At 39.8% G+C, this 10890-nt stretch overlaps 1 protein-coding gene across 2 annotated transcripts in view; it reads right to left on the bottom strand.

Moving 5' to 3' along the window:
- AK5 (adenylate kinase 5) overlaps window positions 1–10890 on the bottom strand; it is a 155444-nt gene that overhangs the window by 2257 nt on the left and 142297 nt on the right. For both annotated transcript variants that reach the window (XM_011977935.1, XM_011977942.1), the window contains exon 7: window positions 4776–4866. In XM_011977935.1, coding sequence (XP_011833325.1) covers window positions 4776–4866 — 91 coding nt within the window. The remainder of the gene's footprint in view (window positions 1–4775; window positions 4867–10890) is intronic.

Below are 10890 nucleotides of genomic sequence, written 5' to 3'. Positions count from 1 at the left end.
ATTCAAGCTGGTAGCAATCAATGCTATTGACAGCATCATTAAAGATAACACAAATTTTAGCTGGCTTTCATTACTTGCACACTATGATTATTATCTGCCACTGACTAGTGGAAGTGGTGATAGCTATTGGATTCAAATGATACCTTCGCTTCACCTGTATTTATAGTGATTCATGCGGAGTGAGTACTGTGATTTGAACGTGAAATCTTATTAAACATAGAGCTGCTTTTAGTACCTGCGTCCTACTTATTTTATTTAATTAGAAACCATTCTTTCCATTGTTTTCAAAAAGGACAACGTGAAGGGCTCTTAAACAATTCAGTTAACAGATATTACACGTGAATACTTGAAAACGCAGCAAGATAATTAGAAAACTACCTTCAGCAATGGTAGAATGAAAAGACCTTTGTTTAAAAGAAAGCTTCATGCTTATAAGTAAGAAGAGATTGGATTTCCTAATAAAATTTTTTTTTTTTCTTTTTTCGACGGAGTCTTGCTCTGTTGCAATAAAATGCTTTTCACAGGAATTATATTGTATCGTCAGGGATGAAATTTCTTGAAACATTGTTACTCCTAGCAACAGTATTAATATATCATGGAAGGCAACAGACAAAGGATATCATTATCAGCTTGGATAATGATTGAATGGCTTTCATTTTCTTTTAGCCTTGGTTTCTGGGTTTGCTGGAAATAGGACCTTTAGTAACAGTCTAAGGTTTGACACACAAAATAGAGGGAAAATACAGAGAAATATACACATTACTGCCTTCTTTCACTGAATAATTTAACACATAAAACAACTGCAATGATCTTGTTACTCAAAAAAGACAGCAAAATTAGGATGTTATGAAAAAGTGATCATGTAGCTTTCATTTCCCCCTAGTTTGGATTTTTCAATTTCTTTTCAGATTTAAAAATATTCTTTCTATAGATGACAGAGAAAGGTATGAGCTGAAATACAGAACCCCAGAGGAAGCACCCAGGGCTACTAGTTTTAGAATGACCTTTGGAAATATTATTTTCAAGTTGGCTCCTTAAATTTCAGTGGGAAGATGATACACATTGGCTTTAGAGGTATCAGAGGCTAACCATATGACTTTCTGGGACAACGTTTCATATGTTTTTCCTCCTAGTGGATCTTTAACTGCAAGTTGTAGGAAAATCCTCCTCCCACTTTGAGTACCCCATAAAGACACTCTTACAATTGCAGAGCTTCTTAAGCAGTGAAGGGTGTCTGTGAATAAAACTCCTCCAACCCTTAAACTGCACCGTCTGCAAAAAGCAGTTTCTCCCTTGTCCTGTCTCTCACAGGGTAGCTTACAGTTTAATTTTCGTTAACAGTTTCGTTACAGTTTAATTTTAACAAAAATTAAACTGTAAGGGTTGTGTTTCATCTCTGAATCTAAGAACAAAACTTAGAAGGTACATGCGTTCAATGCATATGTACCAAATGAGTAAAAATGAAAGGACACGTCCACTTTACCTTTATAGTTCTTGCTCTCATTGATCCACGCTGCAAACATTAAATGTCTCCTATAAGTGCCTGACCTGCATTAAGCACTGAGAGTCCAGCTCGAATTCCACAGGCATGGAAAGGGTTCATTACAATGTGTGGGAAGAGCACTGTATTTACTTGGAAAAATATCCTGATGGTATTTGGGATTAGAACTCTTTGAGGGATCTGGGTGTTGGTGGGCTGTCCTGGGTGAGAAGGGGAAGCGGGGAGTTGTTCAGTTACTCCAGGGCAGGGTTGGGGCAGGGAGGAAGGCAGAGAGGGAGAAGACAGCAGAAGTAGACCCAGGAAAAGGAGGAAAAGTTGTATTGTGTAAGATGTGGTTTCTTCCCATGAGCCCTCAAATCCACTGCAAAGACAGGAACTCATAAACAGCCTTTTCAATGTGAAAGCCACATACTTTGCACACAGAAACCATTTATTCTTCAGGACAATCCTCTGGGGTAGCTGCTATTATTATCCCCTCTTTATAGATAAGGAGATGGAGACCCAGAGCAGTTGAGTGACGCAGCCAGATAGCTTTGCTAGTAAGTGTTAGTGGAGGGCTCCATTGAGGGGGAGACACCATAGACAGGCCTTGAAGAAGCCGATGATCAGAGCAATGGTAGTCTCTAAGAAAAGTCCTGGTACACCTGTGGGTCACAGGGTGCTATTCAAGGGCCTAATCTAGTCTGGGGCGGGGCCTGAGGAAGTCTCCTTGAGAAAAACACCACGTTTACCTTGAGGCACAAAATAGAATCTGGCCAGGTGCAGGATGGGGCTCTATGGGGTTGGGAGAGTGAAGGGATGCAAATGAGGAGAGGCGTTTTCTAAGCAGAGAGAAGAGCAGGTGGAAATTGCCTAAGGCAGGAAGGAACTTGAGGTATTCAGGGAACTGGGGGAAGCTGGTGCCGGTGACGTGGGGGAGGTGATGTTGTTGCAGTAACAGGACCACTGCAGGAAGGAAAAGGATTTGGGGCTTTCTTCTGTGCTAAGGGTACCGGAGTCATTGAAGGGTTTTTTTTTTTGTTTTTTTTTTTGTTTTTTTTTTTTTCCCAGAAAGGCAGAATGATTAGGGCTGCATTCTGTGAAGATCCCCATGGCAGCAGGAGATTCATGACAGACAGGAGAGGCCAGGGATGAGGAATGACAAAGCGTTTGGTGACTGCCGTGGGAATAGAGACAAAGGTTTGGATTCCCAAGGTGCCCCCGCAGAATGATGATCAGTGTGGAGTGTGAGGGCAAGAATGCTTCTGCCTGGCTCCCCGGAGAAAGGTCGAGGTGAGAGAAAGAGAACTGGATGCCATTCATAGGAGGCGACATGGGAGCTGTGGAGCAGCTGCGATTCTGCAGAAAGAGACTTGAGAGAGAAAAAAACAGTGGAGGGACCAAACCTGGAGGCTGACAATTCACAGAGCAGAGGCCAGGGATATGACTTATTTATTGAGTGAGTCATCAACAGGAGATTTCACCATTGTTCCTTAACAGCGACAGTACCCTGGAGCTACACAGTATCTGCCTCCTGTAGGGGAGGCACCCTTTACTTCTAGTTTACCGCACTTTATTCACCAAGGGCTGTTTGAGAGGAAACAGTTTTATTCTAAGGCTGAAGCAGAAACCAGCTTTCAGGAGGTCTCAGGGGTGGAAGAGTTAGCGGGAGTTGAGGCTGTAAGCACAGAGTCTTCTGTTTATGAGCTCTGAGGTACACAGAGGAGAAAGTAGACACTTGGAAACTGCTGCTAAGGCTCAGGCACTATGCACTTGACCAAGGGGACCTAAAGAGAACGTGGACACAGCACCTGTCCTCAGGCAGTTTCCTATTGGTACAAAACCCAGCACAGTTGCATCACCGCAGGGCACAAGGCTCTCTAGTGGAGAAACACCACACAGTGCTGGGCGTCCCAAAGAAGGGGCGGCTTAAATCAGCCCCTCCATCCCACTGCATTAGCAAACTGAGGATATCCAGCAGTTAGATATTTGTCATTAGAGGTAGTCATTTCTTTCTTTTTTTTTTTTTTCAGACGGAGTCTCGCTCTGTTGCCCAGACTGGAGTGCAGTGGCGCGACCTAGGCTCATTGCAAGCTCTGCCTCCCAGGTTCATGCCATTCTCCTGCCTCAGCCTCCCGAGTAGCTGGGACTACAGGCGTCTGCCACCGCGCGCGGCTAATTTTTTTTGTGTGTGTGTTGTTAGTAGAGATGGCATTTCACCGTGGTCTCTATCTCCTGACCTCGTGATCCGCCTGCCTCAGCCTCCCAAAGTGCTAGGATTACAGGTTTCTAAAGCATCTTCTAAATAAAATATTAACTTGAAAAGCACAGGAGTCATAGTATTTTTCAGAACAGCTGTAGTCATGTTTTCATAATCTTACATGATTCTCACTATTTCATCTTTCCTGCAATAGGCCAACTTTTTATAAATCTCATCAGAAAGTTAGGCAGATGAGTTTACATCAGTTACCTGTGTTCTGTGGGTCTGCCCAGAAAGATTACCACCTTACTCTTGTAATTCCGTCTCTCTTTGAAGCTACCATTAGGTGATTTAAAATGTTAAGTGTTTAGCCTTTTTTCTTTACGGCCCCAAGCTTTTGGTCTTTACCCTTTGAGGTCGTTACTCAGAAGAAAGAAGGTCAGGACTGAGACTAAGATTGGAGAGTCATCCACATGGAATTGATGTTGAAGCCACATGTGACAATGAGTTGACTCAGCGTCAGAGTATGGAAAGAATGAGAGGAGGGTCAGGACAGAACCATGAGTATTGCCTACATTAGGAAGTATGATTACTCTACATCAGTATCCAAGGTCAAAGTTCCAGGCAAGAGCACTTAGGAAGAGAAGAGGTAGGGTCACACGGGTCACACAGGAGCTGTGGGTTGGAATGGGAGTGGCTACCAGATCGGAGGGGATGCTTTATTCAGGCAACGAGGGAGAAACCTATCATATGAGTTAGGGGGTCCTGGAGATACTGTAAATTTTAATTGTTGTACAAAGTATGGGTTAGGTTAGATATTTTTCTATTATAGTAACATAAGCCCTATGTTACATTGTGACTACCTGGTAATTTATGTGTGCAATGACTGGAAGGAAAGCAGCAACTATAAGGAACAGATTTATAGCCCTTCCTCTCCACTTTGTTTTGTCCTTTTATTTTTACACCAGAAAGTATGAGACTTTGTCATCCTTCAAACCTTGCAGCAGTTTGTTGAGCTTCATCCATTAATACAAAGCCGCAGACATTTGGCAGGTGATCACGGCATACTATTGTCTAAAGGACACAGTGACTTACCTGCTGCAGCCTCCTTGTTTGGAAACAACTTGTTGTCAACTGCCATGCTGATGTCATAGAACACCTCATCCTCATCACGGTCGGCATCAAACTGGGGGAAATCAGGACAGACAAGTTTGGAATGTGAGAATGCACAAATTAGTTAATTCAAAAATATAATGAGCATCCATCACACAACTGTATCTCTAATGAAGCAGAACAACAGGAATTAAAGCATTTGAGTCTTTAATCAGACATTTAGAGGGTTTTAAGCCCAGACCTCCTATCGAACAGAGAAGAGTATTAGGGAGTAAATGTACAGTCACTTATGGTTAAAAAAATGTGTAATGTTTTCTTAATTTATGGGGTACATTTGGAAAAAATAACTGAAATTTACCTTGTGGCTTTCTGACTTCATTTTTCTAATTTGAAAAACATGAAAATATATAGTTCTAAATAGTAAGAGGAAAGATGTTCTAACTTTATTGTTTAAAAATAAAACAAAATGAAACAACAAAGAAAAAAACAACAAAGAGGCTGGGCGCAGTGGCTCACCCCTGTAATCCTAGCACTTTGGGAGGCCGAGATGGGCAGATTGCTTGAGGCCAGGATTCCGAGACCAGCCTGGCCAACATGACAAAACCCTATCTCTACTAAAAATACAAAAAAATTAGCCAGGAATGGCAGCACATGCCTGTAGTCCTAGCTACTAGGGAGGCTGAGGCACGAGAATCACTTAAACCCGGGAGGCAGAGGTTGTAGTGAGCCAAGATGGCACTGCTATACTCCAGCCTGGGGGATGGACTGAGACTCTGTCTCCAAAAACAACAACAACAACAACAACAACAACAACAAAACCTCCAAACCAAATTTCAGATACTATACTAGATACAGTATTATAGATGTAGTCTATGGATTCTACGGATTTAGATGTAACAAAAATTATAGATTTAAATATTTATTTTACCATTCTCTAAAATTTACAAAATTTTAAATATTTTAAAATGACATAGCTATATTTATGAATTCTCTATTTTCCGAGTTTTTCAGTGGTTTGTTAACACATTTTTGTCTCTTTAGTTTTTAAAAATAGCTTTACTATGACAAAAACAAGCAATGCAGAAAAGACTCCCTATTCAATAAATAGTGCTGGAATAACTGACTAGCCATATGCAGAAGATTGAAGCTGAACTCCTTCCTTACACCATATACAAAAATGAACTCGAGATAGATTAAAGACTTAGATGTAAAACCCAAAACTATAAAATTCCTGGAAGACAACCTAGGCAATACTATCCTGGACATATGACTGGGCAAAGATTTCATGACAAAGATACAAAAAGCAATAGGAACAACAGCAAAAATTGACAAGTGGGATCTAATTAAACTTGAGAGCTTCTGCACTGCTAAAGAAACTACCAACAGAGTAAACAGACAACCTACAGAACGGGAGAAAATATTTGCAAACTATGCATCTGACAAAGGTCTACTATCCAGCATCTTAAAAAGAACCTAAACAAATTTACAAGAGTAAAACAAATACCCCTATTAAAAATTGGGCAAAGGACATGAACAGACACATCTCAAAAGAAGACATACATGCAGCCAGCAAGCATATGAAAAAAAAGCTCAATATCACTGATCATTAGAGAAATGCAAATCAAAGCCACAATGAGATACCATCTCATACCAGTCAGAATGACTATTATTAAAAAGTGAAAAAATAACAGATGGTAGTGAGGTTGTGTTGGTGGGAGTGTAAATTAGTTCAACCATTGTGGAAAGCAGTACAGCAATTCCTTGAAGAATAAAAGCAAAACTACTATTTGTCCCAGCAATCCCATCACTCGGTGTATACCTGGAGGAGTATAAATCATTCTCCCACAAAGATACATGCACGTGAATCTTCATTGCAGCGCTATTCACAATAGCAGAGACATAGAATCAACCTAAATGCCCATCAATGACAGACTGGAAAAAGGAAATGTGGTACATATACACCATGGAATACTATGCAGCCATAAAAAAGAATGAAGTCGTGTCTTTTATGGGAACACAGATGGAACTGGAGGTCACTGTCCTTAGAAAACTAATGCAGGAACAGAAAACCAACTACCACATGTCCTCACTTGTAAGTGGGAGCTAAATGATAAGAACTTATGAACACAAAGAAGGAATCAATAGACACTGGGGTTTACTTGAGTGGGGAGAGTGGGAGGAGGCAGAGAAACAGAAAAGATAACTATTAGATACCGGGCTTAATACCTGGGTGATGAAATAATATGTATAACAAACCTCCATGACATCTGTTTACCTATGTAACAAACCTTTACATGTGCCCCCAAACCAAAAATAAAAAGAAAAAAGAAAAAAATAAATAACATGACAAACAAAAATAAAATAGCTTTACTGAGTTCTGAGTAATATACAATGAACTGCACATATTTAAAGTATGCAGATTATAAGTTTTAAAAATTGACAAGTGGGACCTAATTAAACTAAAGAGCTTTCGCAGAGCAAAAGAAACTACCAACAGAGTAAACAGACAACCTACAGAATGAGAGAAAATATTCACAAACTACACTTCCAACAAAGCCCGCGTCGGCCTCCCAAAGTGCTGGAATTGCAGGTGTGAGCCACCGCGCCTGGCCCAAAGGTCTAATCCAGAATTTAGAAGAAACTTAAACAATTCAACAAGCAAAAAACAAATAACCCTATTAAAAAGTGGGCAAAAGATATAAACACTTCTCAAAAAAAGACTTGAAAAAATGCTCCACATCATTAATCATCAGATAAATGCAAATCAAAACCACAATGAGATACCATCTCACACCAGTCAGAAGGCTATTATTAAAAGAGACAAAAAAAAGATAGATGCTGCAGAGGCTGCAGAGAAAAGGAAATGTTTTTACTATGAGTGGGAATACAAATTAGTTCAGCGACTGTGGAATGCAGTTTGGGGATTTCTCAAAGAACTTAAAACAGGTTCTTTGACCATTTGACCCAGGAATTCCATTACTGGGTATATATCCAAAGAAAATAAATCATTCTACTAAAAAGACAAATGCACTCATATGTTCATTACAGCACTATTCACAATAGCAAAGACGTGCAATCAGCCTAGGTCCCCAACAATGGTGTACTGGATAAAGAAAATGTGGTACATATACATCATAGAATAAGACGCAGCCATAAGAAAAGAATGAAATCATGTCCTTTGCAGCAACATGGAAACATCTAGAAGCCATTATGCTAAGTGAATTAGCACAGGAGCAGAAAACCAAATACCACATGTTCTCACTTATAAGTGGAAGCTAAACACTGTTTACACAGGGAGATAAAGATGAGAACAACAGACACTGGGGGCTGCTAGAGAGGGGAGGGAAGGAGGGGGACAAGGTTTGAAAAACTACCTATTGGGTACTGTGTTCACTACCTGGGTGATGGCATCAATCATACTCTAAACCTCAGCAGCATGCAACATACCCAGGTAACAAATCTGCACAGGTACCCCGAAATCAAAATAAAAGTTGAAATTATATTTTAAAAGACAAATTATAAGTTTTGACATGTGTATACACCCGTGAAACCATCATAAAAATAAAAATTGTTAACATATCATCACCCCCCAAAGACTCCTCTTGTCCCTTTGGAATCCCTTTTCCTTCTCTTCTCCCCAGGTAACCATTTATGTGCTTTCTGTAACTACAGATTATTTTGCATTTTCTAGATTTTACATAAAAAGAATAATACAGTATGTAATTTTTTTTTTTTGTCTGCGTTCTTTCACTCAGCACTATTATTCTGAGATTCATCAATGTTGTTATATCCTTAGTTAATTCCTTTTCATTATTCATTAGTATTCCATTGTGTGGATATGTTGTTAAGCCCAACCTAGATATCCTTCACCTCAGACATTGTAGTTTTCAACTCTAAATATTTGATTTGAGCCTTTAAAAAAATTTTCCATGTCTCCATTTAAGCTTTTGAACATCTGAAATATACTTACAGTTACTTTTAATATCTTTCTCTGTTAATTCTAACATTTGTGTCAGTTCTGAGTCAGTTTCGGGTTTTTTTTTTTTTACCTCATTATGGGGTATATTTTCCTGTTTCTTTGCATGCCTGCTAATTTTTTCTGGATGCCAGACATTTACAATTTGACCTTGTTGGATGCTGGATATTTTTGTATTTCTATAAATATTCTTGAGCTTTGTTCTGGAATGTAGTTTAGTTACTTGGAAACAGTTTCATCTTTCAGGTCTTGCTTTTAAGATTTGTTAGGTTGGATCAGAGCAGCGTTTAGTTTAGGGCTAATTATTCCCCACTGTTGAGCAAAGCCTCTCCCCAGTGTTTTGTGAATTATAAAGTTTTCCAGTCTGTCTGAAGGACACTGGCACTACTCCAAGCCTGGTGTGAGCGCCAGGTACTGTTTCCTCTAATCCTTTTGGATGTTTTTTTTTCTTTTTCCTCAGCATCAGGCAATTTCCTCATGTGCATGCAGAAGAGCTAGGATTTGAACTTGGGATGACTGACACTTTTGTATCCTACCAGGTGGCATATGATCAATATAGTAAGACAAAGGCAGCCGTTCTACTCCAGTAAGTGTTAACACAGCCCTTCTGTCTAAAAGCAAGGGGAGAAAACCAGGCAATCATTAGGACAGACACAAGGTCGCCACTGAATATCTGAGTGGGCCCTCTGCGTATTTCCAGAGTTATCTGTGCATCTCTCTCATCTCTGATACTTTTTTCCTGCAACTCTAGCCACCTCGATTTCTTGGACTCTCAGCTCCATCTCCTCAACTCCTGGAGTCCACCAGCCTCCAAAGGGTTTCCTTTTTCCTGCACTGTGGCCCGGAAACATCTCCAGGCTCTGAAGCAATCACAGGGCTCACTGCATTTGTTTCCCTTCTACCAGGGACCACTTCATTGCTTGATGTCCAGTGTCTTGAAAACTGTTCTCTTAAATAGGTTTTCTTCTGTTTATTTTTTTGACTGTTTCATGTGGAAAAGAAAAATTTAGTCTTTTTTATTCCAACTTGGTGAGGGGTGGAAGCCTCAACCTTTTCGCTTTTATTCTTATTTATTATTATCTTGAAGGTATTTCAGAATATTTAAGTAATTTATTCCTTTATATTTTTCTACCGAACTATTTCATTATTTGGGAAAAGCTAGTGAGGGAAAAGCTAAGTTAGAAAGTTATTTCCCTACCTCCCTTTGTACTGTTAAAGCACGTCTGTATAATGCTTCAAAGTGCTTTCACTATGTCACATCAACCCCTGGGAAAGGTGAGGCAGACAGTGTTATTTCTACTGTACTTTTTTTTCCAGAGGTTGCTTATTTCTTTATTTTGTTTCTTAAATAAAATCAATTAATGTCCATTATAAAAGCTTTAAATCCACAGTAGGGTAAAAATAGAATGTTTGGGAACTCTTTGCACTTCCCTCATTTAGTTCTACTCCACGGAATTAACAGTGGTTAATATTTTCCTGTTTATCCTTTCAGAACTCCATATGATCGGTGAGAATGGTGCTACATAAAACATCTCAGCCAGGCACAGTGGCTCACACCCGCAATCCCAGCACTCTGGGAGGCCAAGGTGGAAAGATCGCTTGAGGGCAGGAGTTCGAGACCAGTCTGGGCAACAGAGCGAGACCCCATCTCTTATGTCTTTCCTTATGCTTTTCCTTGGACATTTCTTTATTGTATTTCTTCCTTTTTTTTACAAAACCTTTGACTTATCTGTTTATATGTAATGCCAAATTCAAATGAGAGTGCTAGGCTCTCTTGTATTGTGGGGTACTTGTTTAATTTAAACTTTGCCTGGAGAGTGTCCATGAGGGATTTGCTGACTAGTCTTTTCTTGAGCTATTGTTCCTCATTTTCCCTTTTCCTTTCTTTTTCCTGTTCAACTTCCAGCTCCTTTTCCATGTCCTCTCCTTTTTCTCCTCTCTTTTCAACCTGCTTCTCCTCCTCCTTCTCTCTATTTCTGCTTTCCCTTTCGTTCATATTCACTGTAATTTCTATTTGATTGCTCTGGATTTTGATCCCAAGGCATAGCCGGTTGTTTCTATATAACAAGGTCTGTGGAATAAAATGAAGCCCAACTTTTTAATTATGTGAAGTTATCACCA

The sequence above is a fragment of the Mandrillus leucophaeus genome, unplaced genomic scaffold, assembly GCF_000951045.1.
Source record: "Mandrillus leucophaeus isolate KB7577 unplaced genomic scaffold, Mleu.le_1.0 Scaffold103, whole genome shotgun sequence".
Classification (NCBI taxonomy): Eukaryota; Metazoa; Chordata; class Mammalia; order Primates; family Cercopithecidae; genus Mandrillus; species Mandrillus leucophaeus.
Note: the sequence above shows the minus strand (reverse complement) of the source record. Positions and strands in the feature narration are given on the sequence as shown.